General features: G+C 40.5%; 1 protein-coding gene across 1 annotated transcript in view; it reads right to left on the bottom strand.

Moving 5' to 3' along the window:
- Window positions 1-13,913, bottom strand: part of PCSK2 (proprotein convertase subtilisin/kexin type 2) — a 138,793-nt gene that overhangs the window by 33,097 nt on the left and 91,783 nt on the right. Inside the window, exons 6-7 of the mRNA XM_072140428.1 lie at window positions 8,316-8,392; window positions 648-736 (exon numbers count right to left, since the gene is read on the bottom strand). Coding sequence (XP_071996529.1) covers window positions 648-736; window positions 8,316-8,392 — 166 coding nt within the window. The remainder of the gene's footprint in view (window positions 1-647; window positions 737-8,315; window positions 8,393-13,913) is intronic.

The raw sequence follows: 13,913 nt of genomic DNA on the forward strand, positions 1-13,913 counted from the left end.
ACATCTGCTAACTTGTCGGGAGATAATATACGCGCGGAACAGTGAAGAATAGATTGCAGATGTTTGCATACATCTGCTAACTTATTTTCAATTAAATAACACATTTTATTCCCGAACCATGGTCCCTTTGAGAAATGCTCGGGTCTCCCATTGACTTCAATGGGGCTCGTTATTCGAGACGAGCACTCGAGCATCTGGAAAAGTTTGTCTTGAATAACGAGCACTCGAGCATTTTAGTGCTCGCTCATCTCTAAAAATGACACCGATTTAAAAAGGGGATGTCACTGTATAATGGACGTGCCAAATAAAAGTGTGCATTTTCGGATCTCTTGGAGGGCAGTTTATATAATTTGGAAAGTTTTGCCTTTAAGTAACTCACAGTCTCTGAAATATCAAAGAAACTGGAAAGATATCATAAAGATTCTACATTTCTACATCTTGATTCATCTACCATTCTAATGAAAATACAACAATGACCTCAATCTTCTACTTTACTCCTTTATATATTATATCCCTCCTATGTACAGTAGGTGGCGATATGAACTAGAACAAACCAAATGTGTACAACTCTATGCCTTTTTTACAGTGGTGAAAAATAAACTATTATATATCATGGGACTAGAAGATGAAAATATATTAGACTGTACCTGCAACTTTCGAACTATATGCAACTCCGACCCCACAAATGTTGTTGTTTGCTGCAGCAGATACTTCTCCGGCACATCGTGTTCCATGGCTATGAAAAGGATACAGAGAAATAACGATAATAACTATTTTATTTATATAGTGCACACAGATTATGCAGCGCTGCACAGAGTTTGCCAAATCGGTCCCTGTCCCCAAAGGGGCTCACAATTTAATCCACCTACCAGTATGTTTTGGAGTGTGGGAGGAAACCGGTGGACCCGGAGGAAACACACCCACACAGCCCATTTCCATTGAGGTTTACACCTCTTCAGGTGTGTAACTACAGAGGTAGCAGCCATAGCAGCTGCTATCGGGCCCACAGTGTCAAGGGGCCCAAGCATCTGGAGTATTGTATGTATATGTATGTATCTTTTATGTATTTGTGTGTATATGCTCTATATGTGTGTGCATATGTGATGTGCATGCTCTGTAGATCTGTGTATATGATGTATATAGTACTATATATATATATACATATATATATATATACATATATATGTGTGTGTGTGTATATGCTGTATGTATATACTTTGTGTGATTGTAACTTATATGTGTGAGTATACAGAAATGTGAATTTTCTTAAGGGGGGACCTATTAAGAAGTCTCCTATGGGGCTCTACATCACCTAGATACGCCCCTCCACCTCTTAATAATTTTGGCTTATCTCAGGATCTCCAGATGATGGAAAAATACATTTGCTTCCTCTATAAACTGCTTGAGGTCTTATTTATGCAGTTTTTCCAGTGTAAGTGGTACTGTCCATAGGTTTGGAGGCCACACCCTTAACTCACACAGCTCCACCCACATCCTCTCAAAAATAATACATTTGGAAATTTTATGTATGATTGATTTTTTTATAGCATATTAACATTTATACCCGTTAAATAACTGAAATATTTTACAAAAATAATGTATGTTGATTGGAAAATTTTGCTGAGTTTAACAATTGAGTATATACCCAGGTTCATTAATTACTTCCATGAAGAACTAGATCTGTGCCAAATGTTAACCTTTATTTATTTATTAATTTATATTAGTTATTTAATTTATGGTTATTTACATCCCTTCCTTATCCAATCCCTGTCCTTTCTTGGTTGAATTTGATGAACATATGCAATTTTTCAAGCATATTAATTGTGTAATAGTCATTCTTAATTTAAAGGTAACCTGTCATCAGCAATTGACCTAATAAACCAACAGTATGTTTTCAAACAGTGTTAAACCTTCTAGTTTTTGTTTCTTTCATGGTACAGTGTTGTGGCATCATCTAGAAAATAAACTTTGAAGTGAGATGTAAATTGGTTGTATAAAGTCAAGGAGGTGGAGAGTTTAACACTGAAGTCAAGGTGGGGAGCTGTAAACACCTCCTCCTCTGTGATTGACATCATGCATCTGACTTCAGGAGATCTGGATAGTGATGTCTCTGAATGCCGGACCGTTCAGCAAAAGGGGCTTTAAAAGGAAGAGAGAGCTTGACTTCAGTGTTAAAATCTCCGCCTCCTTGACTTTATACAACCAATTTCCATCTCACTTCAAAGTTAATTTTCTGGATGACGCCACCACACTGGGTCATAAAGGAAACATGATCTAGAAGTTGCTCAGCTGCTTGGCAACATACTGGTAGTGGTTTATTAGGTCGTTTTCTGCTGACAGGTTTGCTTTAATTCATGTTATTAATTTATTTTATTTTGTTTATTTTATGTATGATTGATTTTAATAAAGAGGTATTCCAGGAATAAGCATAATTCATATACAAATGGGTACTCAAAATATAAGCTAATGTGTAATTAGTTGTTATTTAAAATTTTGCTTCCCTTAGCAGAAAATGCTGGTGACATAGACTGTAATGAAGAATTAAAATGCTACTGGCCCTTTAATCAGTCCGTTAAATTCCTCCACACGGTCCATTGTGGAGCAGACACAGGACAGAAGATGGCCGCTGGTCACATGTCCACATCACATGTCCTGCACCTGCCTGGGCAGGTCATGTGATCACCACTATGTTTGGCTGTAGTCAGTTGGTTGCAGTGCATCCAGTATGACCAGTGTTGTGGTGATGTGCAGGGATGGCAGTTACACATGATTACTATGGTAACAGAGCAAGAAAGTCTGTTATATCATCACCGGGAGCAGAGCATAAGAGGGAGGAGGAGTTACTGAGAACTAAAGGATCATGGAACTTGTAGCTTCCAGTGGCGGCCATCTTAGTGATAACTCCACCTACTTTAGAGAGGCCATAAATTTTGTAAATCATAAAATCAAACTATTTAAGCTCCAATTTGTGACTAATCACATTGAGTATTGTTGTATTCATTTATTTATATCATCCTGGGTTTTTATGTCAGACATTCATATTCCTGGAATACCCCTTTAAACATTTAATACCATATTAACATTGCTACCCTTTAAATAATGGAAATATTTCACAAAAAATCTCAATATGAATTTGGTAGCTTTGCTTAATTTAGCAATTATGAATGTAAGCACGTCCATTAATTACCCTCCCTGAAGACCTAGATCCATGCTTAATGTTAACCTTTATTTTATGGCCTATATGTCCATGCAGGGCCCTAGTAATTACCTATTAAATAAGTCACCTTTACGTAGAAACTGCAATATGACACGGCTCATTGAATTTGTTAAAATATGATAATGAGAATAATCCTTTACATACCCGGCAATAAACAGGATTGTAAACAGGGCATTTTACACGCAATTTAACATCCTAAATCTCAATACAATTGATTATCTCGGCTCTAAAAGTTCAAATCCATTATTTACACAGTCAAGATCTGTCAGAAGCTGGAAGATAGGATGACTGGCCTGCTAGTGACTCTGTGTCTTTTCAGATATAAAAGTTTTTAAAAACGAGAAAAATGGGTTGACAAAGTTTGGTAATAATTCCAAGCGGCAGCAAGGATTGTGGTCATTGGTGAGTTATGGTGGTTTTCTAACCCGGATACTGAAAGAACTTTAACATAAAGGAGGGAATGCATTCAATTACATTTAATACCCTACCTATGGCTGCTTAAAGTTTAATGGGGTAAAAATTGGTGATGGAGTCCAGGGAATATGTCACAGGTTTTGACCTCCTAAACTAAATCAGCAATCCAGTGTAAGAGCAAAAATAGAAATCTCAGATGTAACTCTATGGGGCAGATTTACTTACCCGGCCCTTTCGCGATCCAGCGGCGCGTTCTCTGCGCTGAATTCAGGTCCGGCCGGGATTTATTAAGGTAGTTCCTCCGACGTTCACCAGGTGGCGCTGCTGCGCTGAAGAGCATCGGAACGCACTGGAATACATTGAGCCGGGCTGAGTGAAGGGAAGTGCAATTTTCGCGACACATTTTTTTTTAAAAATGCGGCGTTTTTTCCAAATCCGTCGGGTTTTCGTTCGGCCACGCCCCCCGATTTCCGTCCTGTGCATGCCGGCGCTGATGCGCCAAAATCCGATCACGTGCGCCAAAATCCCGGGGCAATTCAGGGAAAATCGCCGCAAATCCGAAATATTCGTGTAACACGTCGGGAAAAAGCGAATCGGGCCCTTAGTAAATGACCCCCTATTTATTTGACCACCTGTTCCATGCCTGTTAAAATTTCATAGCCCCCTGGCAGCACTTCTACCATACCTGACATCTACTCCGACGCAAGGTCCATTCAGTGCCATGATTAGCGCTGTTGATGTACGTTTCCTGTGCAGACTTACACATTGAAAAGCAAGCGTGGTACAACGAGAGCGCTGATGATGGCATTGAACGGGATTTGCATCAAAGGAGGTGGCAAGCATAATAGAAGTGGTGTGAGGGGCATGGATTAGGCATTGAGGCTGAAGCCCAAAAGGGTTCTGGCTATGCTCCCTGAAACACTTCTACCCAATAGTGAATTATAATACAGGCGGTTTGGGCGATAGCCTGGTTACCAAGCCTTCTAAGGAACCCAATGCCACCAAACCCCCCCCAAATTTTATACTGAGAAGGACCTTCTCCCATGAGATCCTCGTACATCTGTTCCTGCTCTCAATACACATGCACACAAGGGCCATTTCAGGACCTCTGATGGTCCTCCAAAGGTCCTGAACTAGCAGATTGAAAGTTGGAAGAAGAGACACATAGGGGCTCATTTACTTACCCGGTCCTGTCGCGATCCCGACTTGTCTGACGTGGATTTGGGTGCTGCCGGGATTCACTGAGGTCGTGCGCCTGTAGGTGTCGCTGCTGTGCCGAGGTCCGCCAGAGTTCACCTGCTTCTTCCCGGTGCACGTAAGCGCTTGATCTTGTGACACATTTAGTTTTTTAAATTCCACGGTTTTTCCGAATCCGCCGGGTTGTCCGACAGCCACACCCCCCGATTTCTGTTACGTGAAAGCCGGTGCAAAAATCCGATCGCATGCACCAAAATCCCAGCGGGATTCGGCGCAAAATGGAAAAATTCAGGAAACCCGACGAAAGTGTGGCCCCAGAGCCCTTAGTAAATGAGCCCCATTCTCCACTCCCCATGAAGCTTGACTGTAGTACCATATGTAGGAAGTGATTTCAGAGTTGTAGGGTCTATAATAGTCACATGGAAGTCTTAACCTTCCCCTGCTTCTACTTAATTAACATAAGTGTAAATGCTACATTTTACAGGGATGGTGCTAAGGCTATCTGAAAAAGCTGCATAAAATCTGCATCAAATACGCATGGTTTTTACATGCATTTTTTTTCGGATTTGGTGCAGATTTTTACTCTACCATAGACTTCAAAGTAAAACAAACGCATGCAAATATCCACAAGGACACAGAAGAAAGTAACATGATCTTCATTTTATTTTCCACACAGAGCAACAATTTCCATGTGGAAAAACCCCGTGTTGTCTACATTATTTTTTACAAATCACATTCACTTTAATACTACTGTATTACACTGTAGATTTTCTGCACCAAAATCCGCACAGAATCCGCAATGTGCGCAGATAGCCTAAATCAACTTAATAAAGTATTCAAAGTATTCCTATGCTTATACTGCAGTGTTAATAGTTTAGGGGGTCAAAGCGTGTGCCAGATTCCCTTTAAAGATACCTTTTATTCAATTCTTTATGCTGTGTTTTTATAGAGCTCATCTTTTTGGCTCTGCTTTGTCTTTGTGCGTTGCTAGTTCATTTGAATACATAGTTGATAAGACACATTCTATTAATTATTTTGCCATGGAAACTGTAATACTAGAACAAAAGATCATGTTCTAAAGTTGTAGGGTAGATATTCTGCCGTGATACAAAGAAATACAGCATTGCATTTTAGGATCTTTTATGTAGACATAAAGGACAAGGACATAACCGAGATTTTAAATAGAACACCACCAGTAGTTCTAGTATAAACAACATTGTAGAATTTTGGGAGGTTCTTTTTATCAGATAATCATTGGATGGCAGAATTATTATGTTTATTAGTACTTGTTTGGCAGAATCATACACAATGTTTGTCAAAAGTCCTAGGACACACTTATTTCGGAATTTATGAGAAAATTCTGGTTGTCTTTGATCACCCTTCCATTGGAAAAACTTGCCTTTGATCTAATATGGCAGCTTTCAAGATGGAGACTGTGTTCCGGACATAGTCTAAAACATAGTTCCTGTGGTATTCAGATATGTAATTTTTACTTTTGTTTCTGAAATAAAAGAAAGTCCTGGAATGTCCTGATCCTATGCATCTAATTGAATGAAAATGAAAATTTTATGTCTGTCCCAGACTATGTGAATGGGAGTTTCAGTATGCAAAATTATTATTTTTTGCTCATTATTGTAGACTCTGCGCCCCATCTTGAAAGAAAAAACTGAAATGAAGATGTAAACACCTGTCTATATAAGACCTCACAGCTCACAGTGTATGTCAGAGCACACGAGAATCATGAGGTCTAAGGAACTAACCAAGGAGCTCAGAGACAAAATTGTGGCAAGGCACAGAACTGGCCAAGGTTACAAAAGAATTTCTGCAGCACTCAAGGTGCCTAACAGCACATTGGCCTCCATAATCCTTAAATGGAAGTAGTTTGGGACAACACTTCCAAACTAAGCAATCATGAGAGAAGAGCCTTGGTGAGGGAGGCAAAAAGGAATCCCAAGATCACTGCGGCTGAACTCCCGAGATGCAATAGGGAGATGGGAGAAAGTTCCACACCCTTTTCAGTAAAAGACATATGAAAGACTATAAGAAATAAGATTCTCTGGTCTGATGAGAGAAATATTGAACTTTTTGGGTTTAAATCTAAGCAGTATGTGTGGAGAAAACCTGGTGCTGCTTGTCACCTGTTCAGTCCCAACAGTAACACATGGTGGTGGCAGCATGCTATGTGGGCAGGGACAGAACGACTGGGTGCAGTTGAAGGAAAGATGGATGCAAGTACAGAGATATCCTGGATGAAAACCTCTTCCAGAGTGCTCTGGACCTCAAACTGGGCGGAAGTTTAAACCTCCAACCAGACAATGACCTTAAGCACACAGCTAATATAACAAAGTAGCGGCTTCAGAACGACTCCGTGGCCATTCCTGACTGGCCCAGCCTGAGCCCGACCTAAACCCAATTGAGCATCTCTGGAGAGACTTCAAATTGGCTTCCACCAATGTTCATTATTCAACCTGAGGGTACTGGAGAGTAACTTCATAGAAGTGGCAAGGGATCTACAAATCCAGGTCTGAAAAACTCATCATTCCCTAGAAGACTCATGGCTTTACTAGCTCAATAGGTGCTTCTACTCAATACTGAGAAAAAGGTCTAAATACTTATGACCATGTGACATTTAATTTTTTTCTTGTTTAATAAACTAGCAAATATTTCTACATTTCAGTTTTTTTCTTTCAAGATGGGGGCAGAGTGTACATTAATGAGCAAAAAAAACCTTTTTTGCTCTTCCTAATTGGCTGCAATGAAACAAAGAGTAAAAAATGTAAGGTCTGAATATTTTCAACTGTACTCACTGTATATATTTAACGGCAAAGCATATTGGGGCTCATTTACTAAGGGATTTTGGCTCAGCGGCGCCGGTTTACACTCGACAGAAATCGGGGCCGTGACCACTGGACAACCCGATGGATTCGGACAACGCGCAAGATTTAACATTTAGAATTGTGTCGCAAAGGATCCACCTACAACACCGGGAAGAAGAAGGTGAACTCCGGTGGACCTTGGCGCGGAAGCGACGGATGCAGGAACTCGAGCGCACGATCTTCATGAATCGCGCCGGACTTCATCCTCATTAGACCGTCCGAATTGGGGTATCGCGACTGGACCAGGTAAGTAAATTTTCCCCAATGTGTCACTAAACACAGAAAATATGTTCTTCCATTCTATATTTGTATTCTGGTCCAACAATGCACACGCATAGTTCACCTGCATCTTACCCTCTGTGTGTATAAGGCCTAATGCACATGACCAAAAATTGTGGCTAGCGCATGGCCTCCATTGACTTTTATTATGAATGGTCATGGTGCGGCTTCACCTGGCCATCCGCCTGGCCTAACGGTAATGGCCCCATTGATAGCATCACATAGATGCTTAATTTTCTGAAAGTTTTTAAGCATAGCAAATCATACATTTGTGACATGGGGTTTATGTCATATCATATTTTTGTAAGCACTGTGTTGTCAGGCCACATTACCTGTTAAACCAGTCATCCGTGTATCGAGGATAGGGATAAGGATCGTTGCTGCTGAAGTCATAACTTGCCTCGGCATTCTGAAGAAAGAGTGATAAAGGTTTTTTTTTATAAAATTCCTACAGAGAGTAAATCAACTGTATGGCAGTAAGTGGTAAGAATATTATTGACACAGACAACAGTTTATAAAGAGTTATTTATAGCATTGTATTTATGCCTTCACGACCCCTAACTTCTGATGAGTAAATTTCAAAAACTTTTCGGAATTGGCAGAAATAAGATCTATAACCTATTGAATGAATTACACCTTCTCTAAGTCTAAAAATGTGTTTTTCTCCTTGATCAGTTTATCTAACTGAAGCTACACATAGACACTGGGCAAATGTGCCAATTTATCCAAAAATATCTTTGAAACTTCCAACTCTCCCACATTTCCTGACTCGTCCTAAGCCTTTTCAGATGGCAGATGTTGGTGGGATAAGAAGCAAGTTGGAATTAAGCTAACCATTCCTTTTTTTCTTGGCAAATAAGGAGAACTTTCAAGCAAACAGAACATGCATTTGTGTGAGTGAACCGAAAGATCAAGCTAAATGGGAGCCTTTAGTTAAAGGGTTATTCCCACTTCAGCAAATTATGTTATTTGTTTGTATGATAAAAAATAATACAAATTGCCAATATACTTTCTGTATCAATTCCTCACAGTTTTTCTAGATCTCTGCTTGCTGTTATTCTATAAAAAGATTCTATGTTTATTTCCAGTAGACAGAAATCTGACCATGGTCACACAGGTGCACGGCTCGTTAGTATCACAGAGAGTAATCAGAGCTGTGTGATATAACGAGCCGTGCACCTGTGTGACCACTGGAAATAAACAAAGACGTTTTATATTAAAGGACAGCAAGAACAGATCTAAAAAACTGCCAGGAATTGACAGAAAGTATAAAGAAAATTTGTGTAACTTTTTATTATTCAAACAGTATCAATTGCTTGCTGAAATGGGAACACCCCTTTAATTTATCTTCCTCCTCTAAGCCCCTCATGTAGAGAGCTGTGTGATGGCTTGCTTTCTGCGTAACAAACTGCACTTAATAGTTATGGTATTTAATATTCTTTGCCGTATGCTGGGAAGCGGTAAAAAAAATTCTGAATGCAGTGAAAATGATGAAAAAACACATTTGCGCAATTTCTTGTGGGCTTGGATTTTACGTCTTTCACTGTACGCCCTAAATGACAGGTCTTCTTCATTTATTGGGTCAATTTGATCACGTGGATACCAAATTTGTATAGGTTTTATAATGTTTTCATACATTTACAAAAATTAAAACTTCCTGTACAAAATAAAAATTTTTAAGTTTGCTGTTCTTGCCCTAATACATTTTTTATACTTTGGTGTACAGAGCTGTGGGTGGTGTCATTTTTTGCGACTTTTGATGACGTTTTCAATGCTTTTATTTATAGGATTGTATGACCTTTTGATCACTTTTAATAGAATTTTTTATATTTTGAAAAATGGCAAAAAAATGCCATTTACGACTTTTCTGTTACAGGGTTTAATGCAGTGAGAAATCGTTATTATATTTTAATAGATCGGGCATGTTTGGATGTGGCGATACCTATTGTGTTTATGATTTTTGCTGTTTATTTATATGACTTCTAGGGAAAGGGGGGTGATTTGAATTTTTAGGTTTTTTTAATATAATTTTTTTTTTTTTACTTTTTTTTATTTTAATTTTTTACTACTTTTCAGACTCCCTAGGGTACTTTAACCCTAGGTTGTCTGATTGATCCTACCATATATTGCCATACTACAGTATGGCAGTATATGGGGATTTTGCACACCATCTATTTCAATGTGCAAATAGCACATTGTAATAGATAGCCTAAAACATGATAGCCTGTGATCTGAGGCTGTCATGGCAATGGATTGCTGCTCCCCGATGAAGTCACGGGGAGCGACGATCAGAACCAAGATGGCGGTGCCCATGCGCTACCGGCTTGTTAATGCCACCGTCAGCTTTGCCAGCGGCGATCAAAGGGTTAGTGACGGGTGTTGGTGTCGAGTGTTTGCTTCATTGTGAAGCAAGCATCTGGTGAGTATGAAGAGGGCTCAGCCTGTGAGCCGTTTTCATACTCCTCCATGCGCAATAAAACGTAGAGGTAAGTCTTATTGCACTATGGGGTTAAGATTGCCACGCGCTCTGCGCTCTATAATTATTATAGCCCCTACAAACTTCGAATTCACTTCCTACATATGGTAAAAGACTCAAACTTCATAGGGAATGATGGAAGCATCCTTCTGCCTGCTTTCAATCTGCGGTTTCAGAACCTTTGGAGGACCATCAAAGGTCCTGGAATGGCTCTTGTGTACATGTGTATTCAGAGCAAGTACAGATGTACGAGGATTTCATGGTAAGGGCCTTCTCAGTTTAAATTTTGGTGGGTGTTTTGGGTGGCTTGGGCCCCGTAGGAGTCTTGGACTCCGGGTTTCAGCCCAAACCTCCTACATTATATTCCACTGCTGGTGGACAGTCATCCAGTTTCATTCACATAACACTCCTTGGTGAGCTGGCACTTCCCCTGATATCTAATCTGATGGGATGGATCAGTATAAAGTTAAACATTTGTATCCATGGAGGGTGAGGACTACACATTTCAGGAAGGGATTATTCTCTCCATTCGCTCATCTCTAGTAATAATCCATCAGGATCTATAAGGCTGATGAGTGTAGTCCCTTCCATCCAGTCTAATAAACAGTAAAAAAGAAAGTATTAGCTCCATTCGAGAAGGTCAGTGGATCCCTTCGTCTAGCTGCCTCTGTGGTCGTAAAGGTCATACATAAAGTCAGTGAAATAATAATTAGTTACTGGAATCACATGGGGAGTTTACTTCTGGAGTAAAAAATGTAAATATATGATGAATAAATAATTTGATACTAATTTGCATGAAGTCATAAATTACTACCCAGGGTGCAGGGAACGCGCCAGGAAAATAGTTCAGGTTTGTGAAATAGTACGTCGCCATCAATCGGGTTTTGTCAAATTCATTCTAAAGGCTTTATTGTACTGTGCATTGTCATTTCTAGCATGGATTATTCAGATCTAACAGGCCTTGTTATGAAAAATGAGAGACAGTTTGTATTTGATTCATGATCTTCTCATGAGTTGCAATTGCTGTAAATGAATGCATCCCCAAGGATCTCGGTGATGTATCCATGGTTACCCGGCCTGGATATGAATCTCTATAGTTAAAGTAAAGTAATATCAGACATAAATAATTCATGGTATCTCTCTACAACTATGTGACCCAGATTCCAAATATCATGCGCGAATATTAGTTTGCGACAAACATTCATTCAGTGAAAGCATCCGCATCGATACGGCTAAAACAAATCGGAACAAAAATAACGATTTATCTCCCCTACAATTTTAAATTGTTTATAATGTTTTATTTCTATTGTAACATATACAAATTTACATTGATTCCTGTGAAAGCTGTATTCCTATGAATATGAAGGATTCCTATGCTGCGTCTGTGGAGCTTATGCATATAATATTGATGTAGGTTAAAGGGAACCTGTCATCTCAAACATCGATACTAAACCTTGCACAATAACTTAAAGACCGGTGTAGAGACATTCCAATGTTTCCTAACCAGTTTCTGTACGCTTCCGAAGTTCTCTAAATACGACTTTTATTCCTCTTGCTTTCATGACTGTATGAAGTCAAGGAGGCGAGATAGCTCTCGGCTCCAGTCAAGCCTCCCCCCCAATCTCTCTCTGATGTGAATCTTACAAAAACTGCCACAACAACCACCCCTCCACACCGCCCCCTTACCCACATCACTGCCAGCAGGTTCGTAAAGTCAGCAAATTTGCAGTGTACAGAAGTCGGGGACTGCCCTATCCTTTACCCCACATGATTGCCTGCAGGTTCGTAATGTCAGCATATGCGTAGTGCACAAAAGGAAGGAGCCAGGGACTGCCCTGCCCTCTCCCCACATCACTGCCCACAGGTTCGTAATGTCAGCGCATGCATAGTGCATGGAAGGAAAGAGCCTTGAACCACCCTGCCCTCTACCCACATCACTGCCCGCAGGTTTCTAATGTCAGCGCATGCATAGTGCATGGAAGGAAAGAGCCTTGAACCACCCTACCCTCTCCCCACATCGCTGCCCGCAGGTTTGTAATGTCAGCGCATGCATAGTGCATGGAAGGAAAGAGCCTTGAACCACCCTGCCCTCTACCCACATCACTGCCCGCAGGTTTGTAATGTCAGCGCATGCATAGTGCATGGAAGGAAAGAGCCTTGAACCACCCTACCCTCTCCCCACATCGCTGCCCGCAGGTTTGTAATGTCAGAGCATGCGTAGTGCATGGAGGGAAAGAGCCTTGAACTACCCTGCACTCTACCCCACATCGCTGCCCGCAGGTTTGTAATGTCAGACCATGCGTAGTGCACAGAAGGAAGGAGCCAGGGACTGCCCTGCCCTCTCCCCACATCACTGCCCACAGGTTTGTAGTGTCAGAGCATGCGTAGTGCATGGAAGGAGGAAGTGGAGGCCAGCAGGCTACCTCCTTCCATGTGCTGCGCATGCGCTAAGCTTACAAACATGTGGGCAGTGATGTGGGTTAGCGGGCAGGGTGAAAGGGCAGTGCGGAGTGGCGGTTTTAGTGAGATACATGTCAGAAAGGAATTGGGGGGAGCTTGACTAGAGCTGAGAGGATAAAAGTAGTTTTTAGAGAACATAAGAAAAGTACAGAAACCGGTTGGAATGGGATGTACAGAAAACATTGGAATGCCTCTACACCGGTGGTTAAGGCATTGTGCAAGGTTTAGTAATGATGTTTGAGGTGACAGGCTCCCTTTAACTCTTAGAAGCGTTTTTCCATGAATATGGCACATTTATTTAATTGCCAGCTTCCCAGTTTCTTTTGCTATGTCAAAATGTTGAGGGCCTGTCTGACCAAATACTACATATACCACATATGGTGGAAATAGAAGGTATAAGGCAAGAGAAATCCACAAACAATACACTAAAAAACAAATAAATGAAGTAAACAGAGTGACACGAGAAGCTTGGATCATAAGCTGACCATATATATAAAAGTCGCTTTCTCCAGGTATTATGTTTGGAATCGGATTTGTCTGGATGCTAGAAGTTGCCTGTTTACAGCAGCTACGACAGCTGGGAGTTAATACAGCAGAGAGATGAATACTCACGATAGTCTATCTGTTGAAAAATTCCATTACTGAGAACATGATAGCTCCATTTCTTCATCAGCCTGTAGCTATAGTCAGCTCTTATCTGCCTACGACGCTATAAATGCTCGCTGAAGAGATCATTATGGCTCTTTTTTCTCTCACAATCAATATATGATTGTAGGTAAAGTATAGGTTATCACATATGGTTTCTTCTCTGTGCTCTATTACATTGGAGAGGGATAAGTCCAACTGTGTGTAACATTTCAGATTAAGGGCATCTCTCTATTTTTTTTCCCAAAATATCCATCAGTGGGTGTACTGAATAGATTTGTGGTGTTACTTAAAGGGGAACTTCACTTTTCACAGCATGTGTACAAGATTTTATACTCAAGGGCAGAAC

Source organism: Engystomops pustulosus, chromosome 3 (genome assembly GCF_040894005.1).
Source record: "Engystomops pustulosus chromosome 3, aEngPut4.maternal, whole genome shotgun sequence".
In the NCBI taxonomy this organism is placed as follows: domain Eukaryota; kingdom Metazoa; phylum Chordata; class Amphibia; order Anura; family Leptodactylidae; genus Engystomops; species Engystomops pustulosus.